Genomic DNA, 27,462 nt, shown 5'->3' with positions numbered 1-27,462 from the left:
ATGCCAAACAGTCTCTGGTTCCAGCTTCTTTTCTCCAGCTTATATTATTGGAACGGTAATATATTTGGGTTCCTCAGACCGAACAGGCTATTTGGAGAGGTCGAAATGGGCTCTGGGGACATGTGATGGGCATCTTTTTTAGCTTTGGCGATTAATGGATAATAAATAAATAATCAACATATTAATTAAAAAGAATTGTAAATACTTGTGAACTCTTGGATTGAGTGTGAAGATGTCACCTTTGGGCTCTGGAAAACTTAAGATTTTCACTTTTTTTCTGACATTTTATAGACCAAAATGATTTAATGGTTTGGTCTATAAAAAGTTTAAACAACTATAAATAATAGATGAACGGATGACAAAAACAATCACTAGTTGGTGCTCTAGTCTCATGCAGTACCAACTATGATACACAAGCTCATTACCTACTAACATGACAGAAATGTAAAGAGACCTGAACTTTTAACTTGATATCAATGAATACAATCATTTGCTGTTACTACTCCTGCTAGAAGGCCGGCATGCTGCACTAGTGGCCAAAGGCGGGGTCTGATTTGACAGACAGGCTCTTTGTAGAGGCCTAATGTTTGTCTGTCGGCCCCAGGCACCCGCTTCCCCTTGGCATGCCCCCCTAGAGTGATCAGTCAGGAGCAGTGGCCAGACACTTTTACTGCCGCTGTCTCAGCTCTAATTAAGAGAAACGCCGCCGCCTCTCCCTTGGCTTCAAAGACCACATGAAATGTGGAGGTGGTGGGGGGGGGGGGGCAAAACAAGAGGTGATCACATGATCCAGGGGAACACTCCACCATCAACACCACTTCCACATCAGTCTCTTAACTCTGAGTTTTTCTCCTCTATGAATAAAAGGGGCAGCCCCCCCCCCCCCAGGAAGTGCAATACATCTCTTCTGTCCATTCTGCTCAGGCCAGTCATCCAGCATTATAACTGGCTGCAGGGCGAGCAGACTGAGCTAGAAGGATGCTATGAATGTGGGATTATTTCTCTCTCTATTCTCTCACACATCTCATACAGACATGCATTATATAATTGTATCCTATACCAGCCTTCTTTTAAAACGAATCCACGTCTGTTTTCAATTGACAGAATAGGATTTGAATGGCTTACGTGTACTGTGTATAGGATTTGCAAATTTTCTCCAGTTTTATTTCATTGTAAGTTTGACATCTTTGGGTTTTGGACTGCTGTCACTTTGAGCTCTGGGAAATTAGTTTTAATGAATGAATTACTATTCTCTGTGATGGTAATCAAGAAACAATCAGAAGATGATGTGATAATGAAAATAATCATATTTTGCTAGAATCATTGGTCAATTCATCAATCGAGTGAAAGATAATCAGCAAATTTGACAACTAATCAATCATTTATAGAGCAAAAAAATGTTCTCTGCATGCATTTCCTCAAATTTGTTTTATATCATTGTAGACTGAATATGGTTGGGTTTTTATACTGTTAGTCATAAATAAAACTAGGAATTTGAAGATAATACTTTGGACATTTGTCACTAATTTCTGGCATTTTGTAGAAGAAACTATCAATCGATTCATCACAAATAGAACAGATTGATGAATAAGGGAAGCAAAAGCTGGTGAACATATCATGACCGGCTGAAACAAAGCTTGTCACGGTGTCACCTGATTGACTTGTTAATCTTTCTTTAACCATTTTTATTCTAAAAGCCAAACTCTTCGAACCACACGCAGACTCACCTGGCAGCCTCTCTTCTCGATCTCATCGATGCACTTGCTTATAAGCAGCGGCACCATCAGTCCCGTGTTCTCCCTCTCCACCACCCGCCACGCCTCCACACCAAACACCTGTGGCTCCCTGTCTCCGTCTGGCCCACCATCCAGCGAGTTCTGCCACTGATCCATCAGGGTCAACTTGACATAGATCAGGCCCCGCGGTTCCAGCTTCACCGCCAGCTGGTGGCAGCGAGTCACCCGGAAGAGAGCGGGCAGAACCACCGTGCCGTGGCAGCAGACGCGGTTGCGTCTTGGCATGGGCTCCCAGCTGAACACCACCAGCTTCAAGTGCTGGGCGTTCTCCAGCTCGATGTTGAAGGTGTGGTCCATATCTAGGAAGGTAGTTCGGCATGTGAGGAGGGCAGTTCGTGCTTTATTAACGGAGTCCACTTGGATGGCGCAGTAGACGTCTCTGGAGTCAATGCGTGGAGGTTTGAGGTCCTCAGCACCATAAAAGTGCAGGCTCATCAGTCCGGAGATGTACTGGCTGCACTTGGGCTGCTCTGTGAAGCTGTAATGGCGGAAAGCGTCAATGTCCAACTCCGTGCCATTGAGTTTAGAGCTTCCGCCTCCTCCCTCCGTCTCCTTGCCTTTCCCTCCCTTCACCTCTGCAGAGCCGTGCTTCCCAGATTTGGCCACAAGCTCCGGTGAGTCCCCATCACTGAGGTAGCCACCTTTACTGGCGGACTTTGAGCTGCCGCTGCTTTTCTTCTTGCTGAAGCTGTGCTGTGTGGACACACTGCTGTCCAGGTGGTAGCGTGAGATCACGTTACGGCTTGCCTGCCCACCCCCGGATGCAGCTAATCTAGGAGGGCCTGAGGAATGGGGGACGGCCTCCAACCCACGCGTGTTGTTTCGGGGAGAATGGGCTCTGGGCTCTAAATGACTGCTTCCGTTGCCGTTGTTGCTGCTGCTGCTACTCGGGGTCCCCTTGATGCTGAGTTTCCGGCTAAGCTCCGGGAGTTTCTTCATCTTCATGGAGATCTTCCTTACGGTACGCGGGGACTTGATCTTGTCTGGGAAGGACCAGTTGATGGAGCTGCTTTTCTTCGCTGGGTTTGGGCTGGAGGGAGGGGAGCTGACCGCATTGGGAAGGTCAGGACCATCTAGAGAGGGAAAAACAGGGCAAGAGAAAAAACGGATTCAAAGGAGAGCCTGGCGCATTTTGAATTCAGATTATTCTTTGGTTGACACTTTATGGAAAGGTTTAAACATTTTCACAGAAAAAGTCTGTGGCAGGAAAAATATTCCGAAAGACATTTTTGGATTACTCGCAGGAACAAATGGGTACGAGCAGTCACAAGTTCTTAAGTCTCTGTAATCACTGGTTTCACTCGACGAGCCACCTCACTTCCATGATTACAAGCAACTGTTCAAATGTCCAGTGAAGACAGACAGGAGAGAAAAAGACTAAAACCAAAGTGTGCACGAGACATGGCTTACAGTCCCTCAGATAAGCACTACACCTTCACGGCACATCATCAAGGGATTTGGTTTACATGCAATCGAGTAATCCATCGACACAGACACGCAGCAGGCAGAGCTTCGTAAACACTTTGGCACTATATAATACAGTTAAAGTCCATATATGTAAACCCAGACAGTGATTTGGATAGTTAACGGTTTTCAAAAATGTAATTGTTCACAAAGAGTTTCCATGAGGCCCCTTTGCTATAAGTGGGCTTCATTCAATCAAACACCAGGGAAATTGAAGTGGAATGTCATTAGCTGCAGCCCCAAGAATAACAGTGGTCTACAAGAAGGGAAAGGTCTGTCTAGAGACACCAACTGCTTCAGGGCTGAGCTAGAGTTACTCAGTCATTATTCAAGTGGAAAAAAATCCATTTGGATTGGACCATGTAGGCCGTTCTCGCCTAACTAGATGTCGACAACATGAAATTTTAGGGTCTAGAGTTCTACGCAGGAGTGACAGCCACTGTTTAGTCTACAGGACTGAGCTGTGACTTCAAACAGATTGCTTACCCAACAGGAGCCTTTCCGTGGCTGGGCTATTAATCGTATGATGTTGGAAGCTGCTATACTCAACAATTCAATTAAATAATGTGAATGAATTATCATAGTCTGCTGTTCCCCTCAGCTCCAAAGAGTCTTTCAGTGTCTTTCAGCTGATTGTTTTGGTTTTAAGGACTGCAACCATCACTACCCTTCCAACCAATTTCCACATTCTAATAATCTATCTGGCAAGAAAAAGAGGAAGAGTTGGCATGGAGCCATTTGAGTGATTAAAGTGGAATTTGTCAAAATATGAGCATCCTGCTATTTAAGCTTGAGCCGGTCTCAAACAGAAAAACAGCTCCTTTCTGCATTCAGCACCCTTTTGATACGATTCCCTCCATGGTTAACCATGTTATAGCTCACTGCATGGGTCCATTGGAGATTAAGGCTGCCCTACATGTCTCTGCAGCAAGGGTTTACCTTCTGTACACCTTGTGGGGAGTGCTTTGAGATCTGGCCTGGATGGTATACTAGACGCTAAGTCCAGGGCCTAATGAGACATTTAGACATTTCCTTTGATGATCATTAAATCCATGATTTTGGATTGCTCATTTCAAATATAAATGCGTTTGTTGTTCTCATCAGCTAATTACTTTCTCTGAATAAACCTGAGAAACAATAGAGTGATTCTGTCAGAGAGAAACAAAGAGATACAAAGTTGAAAGAAGAGAGGGAGAGAGAAAGCGAGAGCTTGACCCTGCCAACATCACCAGCTCTATTTTCAGAGGGGACCTGCTGTGCTATTCTGGGGCGAGGACCCACAAGTGAAAAGAGGGAGGCAGAGGAGGTCCAACAGGATGGAGAGAAGGGTAAGACGGGGGGCAGGAGCAGGGCAGGGTGTAGCCGGCAGATGGGGGACAAAGGCGCCCCTTGTCCAGGCACTGAGGTCTGGATGGTCGACTGGAAGGCTGGCAAGCTGGCTGGTGAATGTACAAATGAACACGGCTGTTCTCTCACATTCCTCACCAAACCATGTTTAGCCTCCTTTTCCCCCCTGGCTGAGTAGCCTTCCCTGTCACAGCTTCTTGCCAATAATAGACACAGAGGCGCTCTGAGAAGGGAGAACATGGGTGGAGGGCACTGGAGGTGTAAACTCTCCAAACATCTGGGGTGGGGTCGGGTACACAGAGAGCCCTGGTCAGGTCTGAAACAAGGTTTTCAGGAGTGAAATTCCACGTACATGATGAAACTTTTGAGATCTTAATTTCTCTACACGTTATATTACCAGTACAATGAGAATGACATGTATGATATAAGTAGAATGTATTTAGCTATGAAACTGTAATGTATCAAAACTGCTGCTCAAAGTGTTTAAATGTGGTTGTATAGTAGTAGGATGCCATTGCTTTATTTATAGTAATGACACTCCTGTCTGTAGTTTAAACTGGTTATCATTTATTCATATGAAATCACTACAAGTCAGGGCCAAGAAATGGTATCGTTCACCAATGTTCAATGGAATTTGATCATGTGTTTGATCCTATAGCCATCGTTTTACAATCATGTGGTCCAAATTAATGTCTCAGAGCAAATCACGATCAAAAAGTTGAGTTTGGGAATTTAGGAGCACAGTTCATTGCGCTGAACATAACATGTATTATCTTTCATATGCTTTTGCACGTATTTGCCATACTGTGATTATGGTACGATATTGTGCGAAATCGATGCTAATACAATACTTTCAAAAACTAGCTTAGTTGTGTTAAATAAAAACTTATTTTAGTCTTAAGTCTCAAAAGTTCCTTGATGTAAATATCTGAGGGAAGAATAAATAACAAGCATGACCAACTATTATGGACCAACAATTAGTCCATCACACCTCATACTTTGTATATCAATATCAGAAAAATACTATCATCTTATTTAACTGATTTCAATCAAACTGCTGGATCATACCTTTAATAATGCTGAAGCAGCACACAGAAAGACAACATCAATGTCCATTTACTTGATTATGTAATACTCTCAAATACTCTCATCTCACATAACCTGAAAGCCTTTAAGAGTGAGAATCAAAACAACTGCCATCGGTGTCCTGCTACTGTGCAACTTAATTGACAATCAACATGAACTGGGGCAACGTCCACTGGCCCTGTAATGCAGATCAGCTCACGACTGTTGCATGGTTAATGACTGTGGCCACACACGCACTCACACAGACACACACGCAGCTGTGTTCTCTGTAGCCTTTGGCCGTGTGGCAGCAGCCAGGAGAGTAACGTGACACCTCACTAGCTGAGGTTCAGGGGCGATGGTTTGACACCCAACCCTCCAGGGCCATGTTCCAGGGTCAAAGGGCAAAAGGTCTGCATTTCTCTGGGTGACACCTGAGCCGGGTAACTATGTGCACCCCCATCGCATTAACACGCACATGCACTCACCATATTACTGTAACACAAAGAGAGAGTGCATGTAAATATGCATGCATTGAGACAAACACACACATGCCCTCGATGACCCTGCAGCCCTCCTCAGGCACCCGGCCACTGACACCTCTTAACAAAGCCCAGGAATTTATGACGAGGGCTTCACACAACGCTGGCCCCAGACAGGTGCAGGAGAAGGGTGTCTGTGTGTGTGTGTGTGCGTGTGAGGGACAACCTGATCATTATCAAATAGGGCTGGTATTTATATCGTCCATCATGAGCCAAATTGTCCCTCTAGCCAACGGCAAAATGTAAATAATACTCGCATAATGGGAAATTTCCTCCTGTGATACTATATTAGGTACCTTGCCTACAACAATGTGCGCTTGTGTGTGAGAGAAAGAGACACGCACACCGAGCATACTCTGATAAGCCTTGCAGGGAGACAATAATCTGCTGTCCCTGATTACCCCTGTAAAACCACTTGTATTCACTTGAGTGTGTGCGTGTGTGTGTGTGTGCGTACAAGCATGTACGCCAAATGTGTGTGTTAAATGTAAAATCTGAAAAGACCAGGGTGTGCTGACAAACAAGGGGAGTGTAAATAAGCCGGTGAATGGCATACTTGTCCTGTAGTTTCTTCACTCGGTGACCGTGGCCAGGCTCTGTGCTGCTTCCTCTCCTTTTGGCTCTAAATCATTCAGTGCTGGAAGGCCTTTCAGGGGCCGCGGGAGCCCGGCCGTTTCATTACAATGGTTACAAAACCCCCGCTAATATATCCAAGCATGCAGGCCCTCTCACTAGCACAACATGGCCCCCTGCCAAAGTAGCCCTCACGTAGCCTAGCTCGCCTGTCACTGCAGGCATTCCTGCTCTGCTGTAGCTCAACCGACAGAGTGGCTGCTGATTCTGGACAACCTGCAGCCACACCGGCCTCGCCGCACTGCCACGATCTGAACAACCAGGCACGAACAGCTACGTGGTGAGTGTTGACGACTGACTGACTTATCTAACCTGAAAGCAAACCACATTTCAGCACTCAGCATTTCGTGGAGATACAATCTTAATTGAATGGTTTTACGACGGAACTTCTTTAATGCAATAAACGGCAATAAAAAAATAAATGCTTTCATCACAGAGTGGAATTTATTGTTGCTGGCACAAAGAGGCAGAGAGATGCTATACCTTATAGGATAAAATAACAGCAGTGCGAAAACAACAATTAATCCAAAATAGTTTGACAAATGACAAAGATTAAAGGGTTTCTGTAGTGTTTAATAATGGAGGCACCCCACCGCATCTGAATCAACGGTTGTGATCATTTACCTCGACTACACCATTGTTTCTGACCTTCAAATGTGAGGATTTGCTACTTTTTATCAAAGTAAATTGAACATCTTTTGGTTTTGTTGGTCCAGAAACTGGCAACAAGAAGATATGACTTTAGGCTCTCATGGGAAATTGTTGTGGGCTTTATTTTACATTTCTTTCCCCTGTTTTATTAAAAGACAAAAAATTCAAAAGATGAATCAATAATGACAACAGTAAGTTGCAGTCTTATAAAGCTAGTGGTTGGGGGTTATAAACACCCCAGGAAAACCTCTCATCAAATACAAGGTCAAGATCTGATTCTACTAAACTACAAATACTATAGAGACAGAGCACAATCAAGCCCACAACAGAGGGGGAAAACACTTCATCGCTCTCCATTGACTTCATATTGTGTGAAGGTGCCACCTTGTCACTCTCTTCTGCTAGCAAAGAACAGAAAATAAAAGCTGCTGTGTGGTGGGATGCAATACCAACAGGGTTAAGAACCCAGAATTTAGTTTTTATCTGACGAACCGAAAAACACGAGGATACAGCCAATAAGGCCTGAGGCATCAGCAGGAAGAATGTGGAAGCTGTGGGATCCTGACACTCAGTTTGCCTAAAACTACATGTGCGGCAAGCATTATTTCCATATGCTAGTTTCAGGCTGACTAGATTTCTGTTAGTTACGCTAAAGCCTTTTGACAGTATGCAACTTGTGTTAAAGTGGAATGTGGATAAATCAGATTATGCAGTATTATGTTTGCAAGTGCCATAGCTAACTACAGTAGCTAACGCATAGCTACCTTTAGCTTGCTAATAGCTAACCTTATAATCTTTACCATTATTTTAGTTAGCAACTGCACCCCTGTTATACACAGGGTGCTAACATAATGTTTTGACTTGCTTAAATCTGGTGTTCTTAGCTAGCTGCAGGCTTTTTGTTAGTGTTTCAGCCCTTGGTCGCATATTGTGGTGCCGATTGTTTTGTGTTTTTCAGAATATGACGCGTTGTTTGCTTTCTCTATTGTGATCCCCAATGCATACATGACCAATTAAGGAAGGATTATGCATTAGTGTACAGAGATACAAATCCTTCACTCATCAAAACAGAGACCAGAACAGTTTTCTCCAGCTGCTCTGGTAGTGAAACGAAGAACAGACCAGAAAGAAAGAGCCATGAGAAAACTATGTGGCCCAAACTTCACATCTAGCGCCAAGCTAAGGAATCTGCTCTGGTTTTGAAGTGCTACTCTCACAATGTTGCCACTCCGAGTTGTTGACTTCCTCCAGAACCAACCGCGCAACCGTGCAATCGTCAGCCGAGATTAGATTCCACGTTTGAGTTCAGAGGCTGGAACTCTCATGTAACTTTAGCAGGCCGGGCCAACTCTCAAACGCAGCAGGCAGCGTGACCAAAACAACCCCCCAGAAATAGCTCTGATCCCATTCTGAGCGCTGGCCAAGTCAGATTCCCCAAACAGGCGCTACAGAACAAGAGATTGGGAACACACCATGCTCACCCCCCTCAAAGTCCATCAATCATTATTCTCCATACAAATAGAGCATTCAGATGGACACAAAGTCAGTCAATAGGCAGCACACGAGGAGTCTGGAGTGTATCCGGTGAGGGTAAAAGAACCAGCCAGCCGGACAGAGGAAAGCCATAGTCGCAGAGAGTCATCTACATCTGCACTGCTTCATTAATTCAGCAGGCGCTCCTATTCGTGCTCAATCAACGAAAGGTCTGTCACATCTTTAGCCCTGCACATAGAGTGGAGTCTGTAAGGACTCATTTCATTTGTGAATGAAAGATGGGACTAAAATAGTGGCGTTCAACACTGTGGCTGCACTCCTTGTGTTCTGTACTTAAAGACTTTGTCAAAAGCTTACATCAAAGGTCATTATTCCCTACGAGGCGTGGGTACATTTCCCAAAATGTGGTGAGGCAACACACTATGTGGTATCCTAAACATACAGTAGATGCGGTAAAGATATGGCTCACTGTGGCGTAACAATGATGCTTCCACCAGCAAACGCATGCGTTTAGTGAGGTTTAGCTTGGTACAGCGTTTCCTAATCTGCTATTTTGGTACACACATATATAAAGCTTTAGAAGACTATAGTAGAGTTTTTTTAAAAGGGCCAGAACATGCAAAACAACTGGAATGGCCCTTTAGGTATATCAATGACAATGCAAAATGAGTTTAATACTGTTGTATCATGATTTTCTTTGGCCTAAAGAAATAGATTTGTCATTATCCACCAGCCAGAACCTGGCAAAGCATCTTTCTGAACAATAACCCTCCAACCAGTGCAGATATTTTTATTTTTATTAAATGTAAATCCTTTTTTTTTTTAAGGCATACAACAAACTTTCCTGTGAGCGAACAGCTCATCAGCTATCTGGTTATTTCAGTGAGCTGAAGCCGTGAAGGTCCAATTTATCTGACAAATCAGTGAAAGATACACAAAATGTTGTCCCCTAACAAATAGGCCCAGTTTGACCCTGTAGTGTGGAGATGGGACACTGAATGAAGGGTGGAGTGAGTAGCCACAGCAGGCTGTTGTCCTTTTCACTCCCAAAACCATCCTCCAACCCTCCCAACCCAGAGTGGAGGAGGAGCGCAGCGTCATTCTGCAACCAATAAAAACTGAGTTAAGAGCAACCACAACACACACACACACACACACTCACACACACACACACACACACACAGCAATGTCTGTAGGTACAGGAGGCTTCTAACTAAAGCAATATTTTACCTTCCTACCTTTTCTTTTGATTCGGCCCACTGCACCCACAACACACACAAACAAACAAACAACAACCAGTAATGACGGTTTCCTCTTTGATGACACGTAGCCGGGCTTGTCGCTCTTTTTAGTTGCAGCGAAGTGTGGGATGGCGTCGCCAAACCCACAGGAATCAATTGCAAAGTCAACAGGCAGCAGAGAGGGAGGCAGAGAGGGAGGCAGTTCCGGAGCGGGAGGAAGAAGAAAAAAAACGCTCAGAGCACCAGTAAACCCACACTATCACAGACCTGCTGCTCTCATTAAACAGAAGCTTATTACAGAATGTAAATGAGGTCTTTGAATGGGTAGCAAGTTGATGGAAAATGAATCACTTTTCTTTTTTTTTTTTAAAGGTAGACAGCTCAGTGAACATAAAAAAAAGCCTTTCTTTCCACAGAAGCTCAGAGCTACATTTCTTCTCCGTTAAAACTGCTGAGCAATCAATGCAAGCCTCCAATTATGTCCACTCATCTGCTTAAAAAGGCCCTTATGACACCAGCTAATTTCACCTGCACTGCATACCAGGACTGAAACCTATTAAAAGGTGCAGGCAGAAATAGCCTAAATATAATTAGCTCCATGCGCTTTGATTAGTGCCTTTCCTGTGCCGGAACACCGAGACTAATTCAGGACTGGTTTAATCCTAATCCTACACGGAGAGTCTCTCAGGACGGAGAGTTTTGCTGAGCCCCACGTGATGTCAGAGACAGCCAGGAGTTTGATGCCAGTCAATGAGGATCAAGGAATTTATCAGCAGCTAATCTAACCTGTGTCCTTCTGGGAGATAATGCAACACCTCAAGAGGTTAGGAACCTTCCACTCCGTCAGATAAACCGTTTCTTTATATGTATGTGTATATGTATATATATATATACGCATATGTACGGAAAACTGAAGCCTGCATTATATTCTTTTATTGATAGGAACAGGTTTCAATGACTTGTGGTTTCAACGCTGTTGTATTTCACAGGAAAGAAAAGACATTTCTGAGCTCATTTCATGCTCTATTCCTGCAGTAAACTGTGGCTGTGAAGACTAAAAGCTTAAGTATTAGACTTCAGCCTCTCTTTATGCTCCTACAACTGGAAATGGCTGTTGCGTGCCACAGAAAAGTGTTGTCAAAAGTTGTAATTATAGGCTCAGCTCAAGATGTGCCAATTGGTTCAAACTACCATGTTGCCACTACAGAGAGAACAAAAAGTCGGAAGTTAGAAAAAAACGACTGAGCTTATTAAGAGACAGGGATCCGTGTGCTGGCTGTCATCATTACGCCGTCGCTGTAGACCAGAGTTGTCAACAATCTCCAAGCACACAAGTAAAACAATTAATTTATGTTAATTCTGCCTAAACTCTGCAGGTCTTTAATCCGTATTTTTGTTTTATCCGCATACACAACAACAGCAGTGTTAATGAGCTAGCTTTCAAGGCGAGAGTTCTCTAAAGAACCTACGACGTTCACAGCCCTTTGTGTGAGCTGCAGTCACAAGTAAGTAAATGGATATTCTTTCCTCTGAGGAATGCCTGTTGAATTCCTCCTGGCCAGTGTCTGTCTGAGTTTAACTAATGAGCAACACTGATATGGAGTGATATGATTAGACAGCCAAAGCTCCTGTCTGCTCCTATCAAACAGAGCAGAACAAGAAAAAAAAACGAGGAGCTAGGATGGCTACATTTGTATTTTAAACTCAGCAATACTCTATTTTTGGTGTGCCGTACCATCCCAAACGTAACACTTAAACACTTTATATAATTCTAAATAGAGCTGTGGTAAACCAGGAATTACTTGCAGCTAAATAAGTCTGCTGATTGGAAACGATTTCAACAGCTGTAATTTGTGCTCAAGGTGTGCGCAACCACAAAAATCTGAGTGACTGTCTGAGAGACTGAATGAAAAAGTCGACAAAAGCAGGGAGGGAAGGGAAAGTAAGAATGAGTGGAGGTGTGCATGTGTCCTTTTTTTGTTCTGCCATACCTGTAGCTCTGCTGGTGGAAGGCCCCCCCTCCTCCGGTGGTTTGCACGCGAGCATCTGTCTGTGCAGATGTAGTGCCTCTGTGGAATGTACAGCATTCCCCTGACTCCCATCTCCTGAACCACCACCACCACCGAGGCTTTCCCCGATCGCCTCCGGCCCGACGGTGCCGCTGCCGCTCCCCGGGTTCTTGCCACCATGACCCGCATCCCCTCCCCTGCTGGGCCTCCTCTGGGACTCTGCACCGGGGGGAACCCGCAGTCGAAAGGAGCGTCGCTGAGACATCTCCAGTTCATCATCCTCAGGGATCGGGTTGTACCAGATCTCTCCTTCATCGTCCGCGTCGTTCTCCTCGGCTGGGTCCACGCTCCGAGGGTGAGGAGACACCTTGGCCTGACCAACGCTGATCTAAACCAAGACAGCAAGTTTCCTGTTAAACTTTTGTTGTGTTGTATTGAAAAAGGGAACCATGCACAGTTTATGTCATTTTGAGGAAAAGACAAAAGGAAGCATGATGTCACCTGAAGTGAAACATTCAGCAACCACTGTCCCAAGTCACTTTTCTTTCTTTATGAGATTTAGATGAGAAGATCCGACACCACTCTCATGTCTGCATGCTAAATATAAAGCTACAGCCACCACCAGGTTAGCTAAGCATAAAGACTGGAAACAGGGGAACCATCTAGTCTGGCTCCATCCAAAAAATAACAAAACCATCTTGCTCCACGGATGAAGGACGGGGAAATCAACCGACACATAACGCCCCGCAACACAAAGAAAGCGAATATGAATATTTCCCAAATCTCTTGCTAACAGAGAGACCGTTGGAAGCTAACCTGAGGCAGGTGCAGGCGGGCTGGCCGTGATGAAGCTCCCCCCGAGTGTCTCAGGTGGTCTGGAGAGGGACTGGGAGGAGGTGGCGGCTGATGGCAGCCCTCCTCCTCAGCTCCCAGCATTCCCTGCAGCTCGTCCTTGGTGCAGGGATTCTTCCCGAGGGAGCTCTGCTGCAGCCAGTTGCGCTTCTTGGAGACAGTGATGGTGGTGAGCGGTGGCCGCCATGACGAAGACTCACTGGCCCTGCCCACCTCACGGCCATTAGCACAGGGGGTTTGGACATTCTCAATGAAAGCTGAGGGCAGTGGTGGAAAGAGAAAGAGTGAGAGTTACAACTTCTTGGCATAACAAAAACCGCAGCGAATCATCTTTAGGATCATGATTTAAGTCATTATTGAAGTGAAGTTAACGGCTGAATCGGATGATTATTGTGAGACTATTCATTGCTCCGTCAAGTTGAAGAAAACATCTGCATCAAGAAACCACAGGTGTGGAAACGCTTAATAATGTGATTTTCCTCTCTCATTGCTGTGTCTGCCTTTTAAAGTCAGACAGTAAGAAAAAATGTCTCATGTTGTCTCATGTTTTGTCACTTTTGGATGGACTATTGTGATTTTGTTTTCATGACCAAGGGCAAACTTTCAATCACACCACCACAGTCCCCTTGGAGCACCTCCCCCCCTTCCCTCCCCAGTGATTTCCCATTTCAGGAGTGTCAGTTTCGGGAATATGTGGGCTTTGAATTCAAAGAGATCACAGAGAGATAGAGGGATTGAACGCACACATAGCTTCCATCACAGCAACTTGGAAAAGACATTACAGCTGTGAAAATAAAGCAGAGGGGGAGGGTGTGTGTGTACGTGTGTGTGTGTGTGTGTGTAAGGGGGCGAAGTACAGCCAGCGTAGTGAAAAAAGCATGTGTAGTTAATGTGGTCCCTTAATATCCAAAAGAGGGCATGAAAAGAGCTGCATAGCATTGAGTGTGTTGTTTTATTGGATGTTTTTATTTCCAAAGTAAGAATTGTTTTTTCATTATAAATCAGAAACCACCGTTGCAAACTATCTGGCTTGTTTGTATTTTCACAAGGTTTGATGAGAAGATAAAAAACCAACCTCTGAGCGTATACGTGCGTGTGTGTGTGTGTGACGGGCAGAGCGAGGTGCTGAGTGCAGGGTCCTGCTCTGACATGTACAGCAGGCTCGAGTAAAAGACTGTTTTGATCCTCAGCGGCTCCCAGACGAGCCCCTCCACATGCTATAATGACAACTTCTCCTTTCCTCAAGGAAATGCATTTTCATGCGCGCCAAGCTACAGCCACCAAATCAGCCTTGGGAATATTTTCACTTTACAAAATCGAAATCTAGCAGAGGGCCTCCTGTATGTGCATGAGTAGCTGTGCTGCTAAAAAAAAAAAAAGTGAACGAGTCAGAAAAAAACTATGTGTTTGTATTATTAATCCAGAGCAGTCCAATGGAAGAGAACTGAAGTATATAAAAAAGTCACATGGTTTCAAATTACATAACTCCTACTCAGTCGATTGAAACCAAGGTTTTTTTTTTTGCTTGGTTGCTTTTATTGACGAAGCCCTGAAAGCGGCAGGGAGAGAGCAGAGGGCTCCACTGGGATTTACTTTTCTCTGGGAGTCAACCAGCCTCCCTGAACTCTGCTTCCCTGTGATCTACAAGGCAATTTTATAAAGCAACTTGCAATAATCACCGTCATCTCCAATGCCTCAAAATCAGGTCAGTTAAGAGAGCTCCTCTCTAAACAAAAACAAGTCTTGAATATCTTTACGCGACTTTTTTCCCCCACTTGAGAAAAATCTGATTAAAAAAGTGGGATGAAATTGCTTCTGGGATGCCATTCCTCTGTGCTCCAGCTGCTTATATAAGACGCTGCTGAGTAAATAAAACAGATTTCAGTTGCAAGAAGAGAGGCCACCTTTTAAAGCATTTCACAAACGCCACAGTGAGAGAAAAAAAAACAGCTTGAACGACAAGAAGGCAACCCATCACCGACCCTCCGTCATCCGTTTCATTTGAATTCAAACAGACCTCAACACTTCCTGGATCTGTTTAACATCTTTAAGCACTTCTTCATTTCTGCTCGCTTTTATTTAAGGAAGTTTTCCAGCCAGAAACGTAAGCCAGCAGTGTGTTTGCATTAGCCTGGATTATGATGCGTTCGAGGGCCTGCAGCTCAGCAGCTAAAACATGTGCCGACTGCGGAGTGAAGGGGAAACATGCAGTATGAGTCCCAAGGGTTCATGTGTAGGCCCAAGCTGGCAAACTGTAATAATCTGTTATGGTGGTTTGTTTTCATCTGTAACCCTTTAAACACTGTCTGCAAAGCTTACATTTGAATCTACATGAAACCTACAGAAAGGTAGCCTGCATTAGAACAGTAATTAGATATTTTTGTACACTAGCCTTGGGGTTTACAACAAATCTTAAAAGGCTTTTAAGAGCATGACAGATCCAAAACTCCAGGCTCTTTAGCCTAAAATCGAGTTTCTTCTCTCCAGATGAACTACATCAAATGAACTGCTATTACAAATACACTGGATTTTAAGCCGTTTAGAGGCACAGACACAAAAGAAAAATGAATATTCAAGAGGTAGAAGCTAAGATTGTTTTTTACGCCCTTACCAAAAATGAACTATCACACATTTGTGGATGGGGAAGAATTAATAAGTTGTAGGAAAAAGGGTAGAGAAGAACGTTTTGGGAGAAAGATTTTTGAAAACCAAGACGGATCCAAAAACTGCAGACTCTCCTGCTGACGCTCGATCTGGTAACGCAAGACTAAAGAGAGGCGAGATGGTTTTGCATGGAGTTGTTGTCAGCATGCCATCGTCTTTTAGGGGTCTTTCATAACTGGAAGAGGAAGCGTGTTCTGACACGAGCAGCATTCCAGACCACAGCTCCAGATTTACAGCCTCGCCGCTGTCTCCTTCCACTGTCGCACTGCTTCACGGGAGTTACACCTTCACCAGAGCAACGACAGGACACTGGTTTTGACGTAATGAGTGAGATTTTAGCCATTTTCACTGGTGTCAAATGTCAAACCATCACAACTCTGTCCGGCTCCTCTCAACTTCTCACATCAGTATGTCAGCATTTCCCCCTTAACTGCTTTTGATACAAAAAGCTATCTATGCTTGATTAATCATTAATCAGACAAGAGAGTTTTAAGAGCGTTTCAAACCTTTAACAAATGAATTCCATAAGTACACTTTTGGATGGGGAACAATGAGGAAATGGTGTTTGTATCAGCTGCAAGAATTGGCTGATAAATCCATTAGCCGATCGATTAATAGTTTATTTTTCAAGCGAAATGTCTTACAGTTTGGGTTTCTTTGTCTTATGCGATTGTAAACTAAAAACGTTGCAGTTTTGCACCCAACAAGCCATTTAAAGACCTCATCCCGGGCTTGTATTTTTCACAATATTTTGGCATTTTAAAGAACAACTAATAGATTAATTGAGAAAGTAACCTGCAGATTAACTGTTAATGTAAATTACCAGGTCTTTTTTAAAATTATTTTTATAAATGCTCCAGTCAGGAACAACGTTCTGAAGACTTTTAAAAGCTGACTCTATAAAGTTAAACTTTCATTTATGCCAATTAGTATGTCACCACATATGACAAGGCAGCTTTCCAAGGAAGTAAAAGAAAGAAAACAGCTCCTTCTCCCTTTGGTTGTTATTTGGCAGGAGAGACCGATGACCACCACAAGGTCCTATACTGAACTGTGATCGACACAAAGCAAAGAAAAAGAGAAGAGAAATTTCCATAACGGAGCAAACACCGCCTGGCTCCCTGTGCAGCGATGGCATGAAGACGATGTGTTCAGGGCACACACACCCCTGACCTGAAGGTAGCAGATGGCCAGAGCACATAATACAAGGGTGCACGTCCGTGTGAGAACATAAAGAGAAAAAGAGTGGGAGAGGTGGCCGGGGAGGAGTGGTATGGGTTTGTCTGAGGTGCCGAAAGGAATGCAAACACATAAAGAAAAAAAGCGCATTTCCTGGTTGTGCTGGTCTGGACCCATGCCACACGAGCCTGACAGTAAACCCAATTATATTCATGTCTTAATCTTCTGAATCTTTCTCTGCTCTAAGACAAAACATGGATCCACTTTCCCATAGGCTTTTCTTTTACTTCCTGAATTCCATCTCTTTTGATAAGTGCAAAGCACACACCAGCTACTTTTCTCCTTCATAGACAACACTTTGTTGTGGGTTTCAGGCTCCCCCCCGCTTCAGAGGGAATCTTTTGCTGTGTGCCATGCATTCCTGTTGACGCTCATTCATATGGTAATGAGGATCCTCAATGTAGATTTTTTCGTTTTACACCCATGCAGGGCTGAGATCGTCCAGGGTTGCATCACATGTCAACACTTGCATCCCGTTGACGCGTCCTGGCAGCACAGCCTGCTAACGCTTATTGCCACTTCCTACTCAAAGCGTTGGCGTGAAACCCAAATTCTTTTCAATGTTGCAGCTCTTTCAGTTACTCTTCTGTCTTGTCTCATTGTTTCTGGTAAAAAAGTGTTTAAAAAGGGAGACTGTACAAAGGCACACGGACTAACAGCGTGACCCAATTAGGTCCAAAACACTGTTAATTGCAAGACAAGTCCTTAAAGGGCTCTTCAACAAAGCTCCAGATAAAATGTTGCCACCTATTAAATACAATCCAGTGCGTTTCAAGGATAATCAATCATTTAAAGTCGCTAATTTGCCCCACACTCTTTGCAGACACCATTTTCATCTAATAAACCATCCTGGTATGAACCCTGGTGCCTCAATTGTCTCCCTAACACCTGATGTGTCTTTAGGGCTATACCATTCTGTATAAATCTGTCAGAGCACAGACGCACCAGACAAGACCAATTTATGTAATGAAAAAAAAAAAAGTGACAACTCTGAAACTCAGTAACAAGGCTTCTGGCACAACGCAGAAAACCAAATGCCACATCGTTCTGACATGACTTGACAGCAGTCAAGGTAGGATCATATTACACCTGAACTTTCGACTCATCATAGCTTTGGATCCACTAAGCAAGCAAGGATTAATGTAATCAAAATGTTGAGCAATACTGCACTGTGTGCCTAATCTTTGCTTCACATTTTGGCAAATATGCCTGTTTACTCGCTGTGATTTTGACACTTGAGACCTGTCTCGTGTCTGTACGGGTAATATGAGGCGACAACCAGAGGGCGGTTAGCTTAGCTTAGCACAAAGACGACTCTAAACAGTGGGAAACAGCTAGCATAAGAAACAAAATCAGACCAGCACTCGCTGATTAACATCTCATTGGTTTAACTTATAGCTGCTGCCAATAGTTTAATATCTAACAGATATGAGATGGTATTGATCTTTTCATCTAACTCTATGACATTATGGGAGATAAGCTTATTTGCTTTCTGGTAAACTATTCCTTTAAAAGCTGTTGTGGGGGAGTCACAAAAAAGGCTTTTCACTTTGTTCTGTATCTGCCTCCCAGGAGAGGATCTCATACTCCTCTGTCTGTGGTGTCTGTGGCTCAGTCTCAACGTCGGCTTTGACTGACACACCACTCCTGAGTTCAGGTCTGGCCAAAACATGAAGCCGGGATACTGCCTGCCTGCCGGGCAAGTCAAACCTCTGCCACAGCACAACACAGCACGGCACAACAATAAATCCTCCAACTGCAACTACAAACATGCATGTACACACCGGAGATGTGCATATATGTGCTGACGTGCACAATATCCCTCACCCACACATACATAACTGTGGGTGATAATCGACTTTTTTTTCTTTTCACACAGTAATTAAAGGACAAGTCAGAACAGAAATAAATTAGCTGCAGTCTAATTAAGCCAATGTTGTTGTCCTATGACGACATAGTGAAGTTTAATTTCCAAGTAGCACTCAGGGGGAGGAACAGGACTATTTTTAGAAATTATATAAATATTTGCATTCGTTTATAATACAGCCATAAACTCAATGAGGAGTTTCAAGCCAAGACAAGCAATTCACTGGAGCCTTTGAGAGCTTTGGCATTTCTTTTTTTTCTTCTTTTTAAATGGCTCTTTGTGAGGTGCTGAGAGGCCCACAGTGGCAAGATAAGCCCAGAGCTGACCTTAATAAATGCTTAATCGCCCTTCATTTTGTTCATTCATGGCAAGGAATTAAGTGACACAACGCAAACAAGTTAAACAACGGGAATGGCATCCTAAATATTCAATCCAGAGTCTCTTTAAAATGCAAGTTACCAGGGAGCTGTCCAGTGCAAACGACTGAGGAGGAAGGCAACATGACAGCCCAACCCCCCCCTACACACACACACACACACACACACACACACACACACACACCACTACCACAGAGAATAACTGCAGTGGCGTCTCCACTGCTTCGGATTCCTCTGGCCACAGCTGTGGAAAAGTTCAGTGGGGACAAGGAAGGGAAAGCTAAGCAAAATGGGGAAAAAATGAGAATTAAGTGGGGGAAAGAGGCCTTGGAAACTAATACCAAAAGTGCCCCGACTCTATTTGAACTACAACACAGCAGGGGAAAGAGTTTGAGTTGTAAAAGATGGAGCTATGTCGGGCCAACTGTGGCTGGAAGTCAAACACTGTCCTTCCGCACAGCAGCCTCAGAGATCACACTCTATTTCTAGCAGCACAGCACACTGACAAGTCAACAACCGCCTGCGCACATGGGCAGGCCATCGATTCACTCTGGAAAACGCTGTCCGAACAACACACACACACACACGCACGCACACTGGCACTCGCAAACACGCACACATACAACGCCATGAGCGGTAGAACAAAAAGGTGGTGACATGTCTTTGATCCATACCAGTCCGTTTCCACATCGTGTGCAACAAATGTCAATACAACGTTTTCCACTCGGGCAGCGTCCGAATCCTGTGATCAAACTAGCCAACGGCCGTGTTCGCAGTCAGTTCAGGGCAGCATGGACTAAAGGAGCAATGCATGGAGTAAATCCATGCACTACACAGTGAAGTGGTGACTAAATGTAGATGCAAAATGTGCACAACTTGTAATGTAGGCAGTTTAAAGCATCAAATTATGTAAATGTGATTAAATGTGTGTATAATAAGTGGTCATTAGTGTCGACATGGATAAGAAGTACCGGGCTAACTCCATCTTGCAGAGGAAAATTGGGTGATCTTATTGAAAGCTCCAGAAAAGCTACTAAATGGACCTTGTGGTGAGATTGTTTTGCCAACTCGGTAAAGTTTAGACCAATGTACATCCCACCTAATCCCGACTATCTCACATTTAAGTTGCAGCTCATTTGGTATCACATGATGTCCCCGTTACTGTCAACGGTTCCATGACACAGATGTTTTCTTGTTTTTTTTTTTACCACATCACAAAAACATCAAAGCACAATCAGAAAATCATTTGGCATTTTTTGTACAAGTCATTCACATAAACCAACCCACCACCAACCAACACCATGAAAAGCACCACTGCACAGGAGAGAGAGAGAGTTAGTTGTTACTGAACTACACTGTGAGTGACCTACAAACCTGATGTGCCATTAATTTAGTGTTAAAATGCACCTAAATTAGTGTGAAGGACAGAACCCGCCACCGGTTAGAGAATCTTAAAAGGGAAAGCAAAGAGGTCTGAGGTGTCTCGTCCCTTTGCTTTGCATCCAGAAGAGGAGGAGTGCAGGGTGAACCGCCACCAGACGGAGTTTACTATGAGTGGAGGAGGATGACAATAATCAGATGGGAGGAAGGAGGGGGAGAGGTCTCTGCTTTAGAGGATCCACGGGAGTTGAGGCCACTCCGTGTAGCCTTCCTACCTGGCTGCTGGTGCTGTGGGGACTTGGCCTTGACAGATTTAACCCCTCGGCCGGATGTCGGGACCCCTGCTTTAGACACGCCGAGGTTACCCCGAGGACAGGGCCGGTCCTGGCTTCGGCCTCCGCCGCGGGGCAAAGATGAGCCCTCGATGCGCTGCTTCATCTCAGAGGACAGCAAACGCCCCTTGTGCATCCACTCTTGCATCTTGTTGACAGTGACGCCGTGGCCCTTGTTGACAGGGTGGGCCCCCCGCGCTCGGACGTCAGGGGGCTCCCGCTTGTCGTCGTGACCCCGGTTCGTAGACGCATCCGCGTTGCTGTCCGAAGAACCTGCGAGGCTGTTGACTGAGCCGCTGCTCTCGTCGAGCTGCCCGCCGCGGTCTTCGTCGCCGGCGTCTTGTAGCAGCTCATCGCTGCTGTCGGCGTTGCAAAGCACCTGAGGTTCTGACAGCCCGACCCCTGCTCTTGTCTCTGCGGCCCCGTTGTCACCACTGGTGTCTGGACCTCCAGGGTTCTGAACACAGAGTGAGGGGCCACCTGCACGCCTGACAGCTCCGTCACTCGCAGAGCGCCGTAATGTGGGTCTCCTCTTGGTCAAGGACAGGTTCACCATACTCTTGCTGTTCAGCCGGCCTTCGAGGCCCGACTCAAGGTTCCCACTGAGGCAAAGCAGGAGTGAGTCAGTGTCAGACACCTGCTGGGGGCTGTGGTCGCCTCCCGAGGACCAGGAGTCACTGTCCATGTTTTTGGCGGACAACCTCGAGCACAGGCTATCCCTGGAGTGGCTACTACAGGAGGAGGTGGCCTGCTGCTCAGTTAAACCACCGCTCATCTGTTGGACATCCAGGTTGATATCATTCATAGCATTGATAAGAAGGTAATAAGCTTCTTTCAGCTGACTCCTGAGCCGGTCTGTTTCCTGCGCACTGTTACTACCATCAAGCTGTCCTTTATCCTGACCAGGCTGTGGCAGCTCTCCAATATCTCCATCACCTTTTGCTCTGAGCGTTTCATAAAAAGGCAGAATTTCGTTATCATAATAATCCTCATCTTCACTATCTAAAGTGTATCTCAGTGACCCCTCTGTGGCGCAGAGGGACGCCACGTTAATGTCGCATATTTCTAACTCTGTGGGGAAAAAGGTCGGGCTCTGCAGACCGCCCGCAGGCCCTCTGATGTCCCCTGCGTACTCGGGCCCGTAACTCTCAACGCTTCTGATTACGATGTTTTCTTCCGTGTTTCTTTGCGTGCCGTTCGGACGCACAGGTTCAGCGCAGACGAGCGGGTGTGTCTCCGAAGTGTGGTTGTTGTCAACACTCCGGTTGGCGTTGTGTTCATGCACAGCCACTAATGTCCCTGCCATGTGCCGGCAGTGTCCCCCGTCTCTGTGCTCCGTCGTCCCATCGCCATCAGCAGCAGCAAGCCGGCCCTCTGGTGGTTTGCCGACCCCGGCATGCGGCTCTACCTGTGCTCGGTATAAAACGTGATTTGAATTGTCCCCGAACCCGATTGAATCCCCGACGCTGCACTGCCGCGGCACCGAGACGTAGTGTTTCCTCTGGACATGCGGTCCTCCGAGCGGGACCCCCGCAGATAACGCGGTGTTGCCGGCGGATCTGGGCCCCCGGTGGCTCCTATCTCCCTCCCCAAACTCGCGCCCCCCAAAGCGCACGTCTCTTTGAAGTGAGACCCCCGGGAGCTCCTCATTAACCCGAACCCTGCCCCCGCTGCTCCGCTCCTGGGGACGTGCGTCGGACAACTCTGCGGAGCGACTCTCCCGGACTACTACAACAACCCCCTCTGTTTGCACCATCGCCCCGTCAACACAATTCTCGTACGTACTCATTCTCTCTGTCGTGCAATCCAGCCCCGCGAGCGAGACTGCTACCGGGCGAGCCTCGTCGGAGTCGCGCTGCGTCTGCAAAACTTTTTCTTTACCTTCTCGGCCCCCATTCGCCGCAGCAGCAGCGCAGTATCCACCGCCGACCGTCGCTCCTTTCTTGGATTTCTTCCCCCGGAGTTTCGCTAATAAAGTCCTCCGCAGAGGATCAGCCATTCCTTTCCTTTTCCCCCCAGTTAAGTCCTCCCGGTTTCTTTCAGCACGATGGCTCCAGAAGGAAAGGGCCGAGTGGGTTCTCCTCGCTCGCCGCGGTCAAAGCTCGCCGGGCGGACGGGCTCCTCTCCATTCTCCGCTGTCACCTCCGCTCTGTCGCCTCACTCACTCCTGCCTCACTCTGCTTAACTGCACCACCTCTCTCTCTCCCTCCCTCTCTCTTTCTCTCTCTCTCTCTCTCTCTCTCTCTCTCTCTCTCTCTCGCTCTCTCTCTCTCTCTGCTCCACACGCGCACACACACTTTGCCCTCCTCCCTCCCCCTCTTCCCTCTCTGCATTTCTCTCTAGCGCCTCACCTCACCTTCTCCTCATGTTTGCAGCTCAGATTGGCTATTTGGCATATTTTCCCGACTCAAAGTTCAGGGACCTTGCAGATAAATGACTGGGAGAGTATTTCAAGAACTCACACTCAAAACAAACGAATAATACATTAAGCGTGTTAATCCTTGACGCTCTAGGAAAGCAGCACTTCATCATAATTGAAAATCTGGAACACGACATTTTTTATTGAGGTTACTTATTATAAAGACTGTCGACTTGTCTCTAGCCTTCTTATCGTTATTATCTGTATACAGTCTGTGTCATCAATAAATGTTCATGAAACATTTGCTGTTAAAAATGTTGATAAATCATCATAGCAAAATTAAAACCTTAATTATGGGTTCATCATAAATAAAATATAATTAGTTTCAGACATAACATCAATCATGCTTAAAGTATATTTTACTTAAAGTTATGGTGAGGAACTTTAAACTGGTTATGAAACAGTCTGATTGTAATGCTGATGCCTCAATATGACCTACATAAGTAAAAGAGAATTTTCTCTATTTCTATAGTTCAGATGAAATCATTCAGCTTGACCAGAAACTCCTTCAGCACAGATTCCAACGGGATATCCAAGGACCATGAAGCCCTCCGTGGACAAGACCCAAAATCCGGGAGGGAGGAGGAGAGCTCATCGCCCAGTAGTATCATGTCCTCCTGCCAGGAGCAGAGCTTTGCCTCAATGCTCCTCCGGTCCTCACTGAGAGCCACCACTGACACCACGCTGCTTAGGCTGTATTACTGGGCCCGCAGGAGGGGAAGGAAGGAACTCCAGAACCAGAACCAGGACTGAGCGGAGCCGGCTATCAGACCCAGATCAGTAAAATTAGAGGTTTTCGAAAAGGGACTCTGGTACTAAAAAACACTACCACTTTTGTCCTCAGGACAGCCAAAATCAACACAAAATGAATGTTCCTTGCAGTAGCTTTAAGTTAAAAAAAGATATATCTACTACCGTATTAAATATTGCAATAGAAAAAGACTCTCATGAGTAAGGTTGTACTAAAGAAAAACTACAAAATATCAGCAAAATGTACTGTGAATTAAATGCAGGTTATCATAATACTATGATGCATTAACACGTGAGCAGCATTTTCATGTAGTCAAAATGGAGTGTTTTAACTACTTTATATATTTTGAGGTTGTTTTATCTATAACAATATATAACAATATATAACAATATATAACAATATATAACAATATAACATATTTTAGACGCTGATTGTATATTTTGGATGAAGCTTTTAATGTGAAAAAACAACTTCTTGTCAAATGGAGTCAAAATACAATAATAGGAATAGGAAGAAGCATTAAATACTTTTAAGTAAAACTACCTCAAAATGATATGCACTGGAGTAAATGTACTTATTTACATACTGCCAGTGTATTCACTATACAACCTTTAAAAAGTTCAAATGCGTTTTAAGGATGAGGAACGCTCCGATTATTATCTGAATGTTTCCTTTTAATCTCATACCCAGGATGAGAATGTATCTTTGGGTCCGGGTGATGGTAAGTGAAATGTAGCTGCATCCTCTCTATTGAAATTCAACACGTATTTGTTCCCGAAATGTGAAATAAATTCAGCTTGAGTGCAGGGAGCCAGGACTTTAAATTACCACCTTCACTGGTAGCTGTGAAGGCATTCCAGCAAACAGCAGGGAAAACAACTCTAAAATGTGCTCGACCCGCTGCAGAGAACGACAGAGAAGCAATAAGGAGGATGGCGATAACCTAGCGGCTCCGGATCGTCTCTTACCATTTACAAATGAGCAGGATTGTGTATGTCATGAGGAATGTGTCTTTTCCTAGTTTCATCTTCATTATTACACACCCGCAAAGGCTATTTTTCATCCTCCAACGGCAACCTAAAATGCGCAGCCTGCCACATGATGGATCACTGCCGATTATCGGGCTGACACTTTTATCTGAAGTGTATCTTGAGTAATCCTCTCCTCTTTGACCTTGCAGCTAACCCACGTCCCCGCTCGCAGCCCAGCCCGGCACTGTGATAGCGTCCCAGACAGCAGAGAAAGAAATGAAACATACTTCACTTGAACCTTAAGCCATTTGTTTGCTGTTGCCTCTACTTGGAATGTGCGAGAGGATGAGCTGCTGAAAAGCTGCAGTGGGTGTATGAGTGCACATGCGCTCTCTGCCTCTCTTTAAGGCACACATACTCCAACTCAAATACCTACACACACATTCCCCCTCTCTCTGACTGAATCTCTCTCCTGGCATTACCGCCTCTCTTTTCCAAGGTAAAATGTCTACCCATGATTGAGGGCATTCATTTTCGGAGACTGTGCATCGACAGGGCCCCACATTCACCCTCCCTTCTACCCCACCGCCACTACTACCCCCAGTAAAACATGATAAGCATCTGTTATTGCTCTGCAGGAGCCGTGTGGGCCCTGACGCCTCGGTCTGCCTCCCCATCTGACTGCCTAGACCCTGTCTGGGCATTTATTTACAGGTCAAAACTTGTAGGATGCGGGGTGTGTTTGTGTGTCGCAGAGAGAGAAAGGGAGAGCGTGGGGGGAGAGGCGAGGGTCGGAAAAGAGGCATATGCATCAGGGAGGACACAAACAGAAGTGTTGCAATTATTCCACACATTCACTGGAGGGCGTGAGCCATATCTCTTTGACATATAACGTCTATTAGTGCAATTTGAATGCTGCAAATGTCTTGCATTCCTGAAAATGTGATTTTGTCTCGTGATATCTCTTAGTACGCGGTAATACAGCAGTGTACATGTACATGCAGTGATGGCTTGTTGCATGTGTGGCAATGGAAAACTGGGTTGTAAGATATTTCTACTTCTACATAGTTATTCTTAAAGCTTGTCATTATGCCACCAGTTCAGGTTCAGCGTAAAATCAGACGAAATCACACAGGTTCGGCAGAAAACTCCTTTGGCTCCGACTCCAGTGGGGACTTTGACAGCGACCAGCCCTCAACGGACCACCCCGGATGGCAGGCAGGCAGGCAGGCAGGCAAGAGAGAACCAGAACCAGGACTGAGCGGGGCAGGCAGTCAGACCTTGCTGCAGCAAAATGAGAGGTTTTCTAAAGGGAATCTGGTGCTAGCATACACTGCCACTTTTGTTCATATAGGGACAGCCAAAATCAACACCAAATGAAAGTTGCTTGTAGTAGCTTAAATTAATCGTCTATAAAATGTTAGATAATAGAAATAAAATTCTATCAAAGTTTTTCCAAATCTGAATATTGAAATTGCTACATCAACAGCAAATATTCACATTCGAGAAGCCATAACCAGCGTGGTCGAAAGCAAAAGTTGCTGATAGTAAACCTGTATATTGATTTCAGGACTTGTAATGTAGCATTTTGGCTGTGGTACTTGCGTAAAGGACGTAACACTTCGTTCACCGCTGGTTACTGTCACTATGCTATCATCTATCTTAAAGTGATACGGCTTCCTCACAAGACTTCTTGGATACACATCCTGCGTCGGTGTCAGCTCACTAATTCACAAAAGTGGAATATATGACATAACATATACACGCAATGAGTTAACTAAAAACACACAAAAAGCTCTTGTCAAGAGACTCGGCATGCTGACTCAACAGCGTAGTAAAACGTTAGGTAGTTTGTTTTTCTTTTTTTTGCCTCCACTAGTCACTTGTACCCTTTGTGAAGGCAGTGGCAGAACATCTGCTTAGCTGGCCCCCTTTCAGATGGCCGGGCCGACGAGTGTATGAAGAGGAAAACTGTGTGGGTGTGTGTGTGTGTGCGGGGGGGGGGGGAGAAAGATAATATATATATGTGGGTGCACGTGAGTGTGTGTTGGGATGCGGGGCTTTGCAGCTGTTGGGGCTCTCCCCCTGATGGATGCCCATTGTTCCCTCTCTCTGTGTCTCTGGCTCTCTCTCTCTCTCTCTCTCTCTCTCTCTCTCTCTCTCTCTCTGTCCTGGCTGGTTTATGGGCCTTCCCATTTTCTCAATGCACACCGCAACTAAATTTACGTCCTTGGACACAAGCCTTTCTCAGGGTATAAATCAGTCTGGATGGTCCCTGTAAGAGTAGCGTTGCCAAGGGCCTGCAGCTTCACGTTCCATTATTGTCATAGCTATTCACTCATATTTTACCATTGAAGAAAAACATCTA

General features: G+C 45.2%; 1 protein-coding gene across 2 annotated transcripts in view; it reads right to left on the bottom strand.

Annotated features, from left to right (window-relative positions):
• syde2 (synapse defective 1, Rho GTPase, homolog 2 (C. elegans)) overlaps positions 1-23,143 on the bottom strand; it is a 44,169-nt gene extending 21,026 nt beyond the window's left edge. Inside the window, exons 1-4 of one of the 2 annotated variants that reach the window (XM_079158234.1) lie at positions 20,897-23,143; positions 13,059-13,351; positions 12,225-12,630; positions 1,728-2,869 (exon numbers count right to left, since the gene is read on the bottom strand). In XM_079158234.1, the coding sequence (XP_079014360.1) occupies positions 1,728-2,869; positions 12,225-12,630; positions 13,059-13,351; positions 20,897-22,952 (3,897 nt within the window). In that variant the 5' untranslated portion in view covers positions 22,953-23,143. The remainder of the gene's footprint in view (positions 1-1,727; positions 2,870-12,224; positions 12,631-13,058; positions 13,352-20,896) is intronic. The other variant, XM_079158235.1, reaches the window with a different exon arrangement.
• Positions 23,144-27,462: the final 4,319 nt, after the last annotated feature.

Source organism: Pholis gunnellus, assembly GCF_910591455.1.
Source record: "Pholis gunnellus genome assembly, chromosome: 4".
Taxonomy (NCBI): domain Eukaryota; kingdom Metazoa; phylum Chordata; class Actinopteri; order Perciformes; family Pholidae; genus Pholis; species Pholis gunnellus.
The sequence above is the reverse complement of the archived record's forward strand: the minus strand, read 5'-3'. Positions and strand labels throughout refer to the sequence as shown.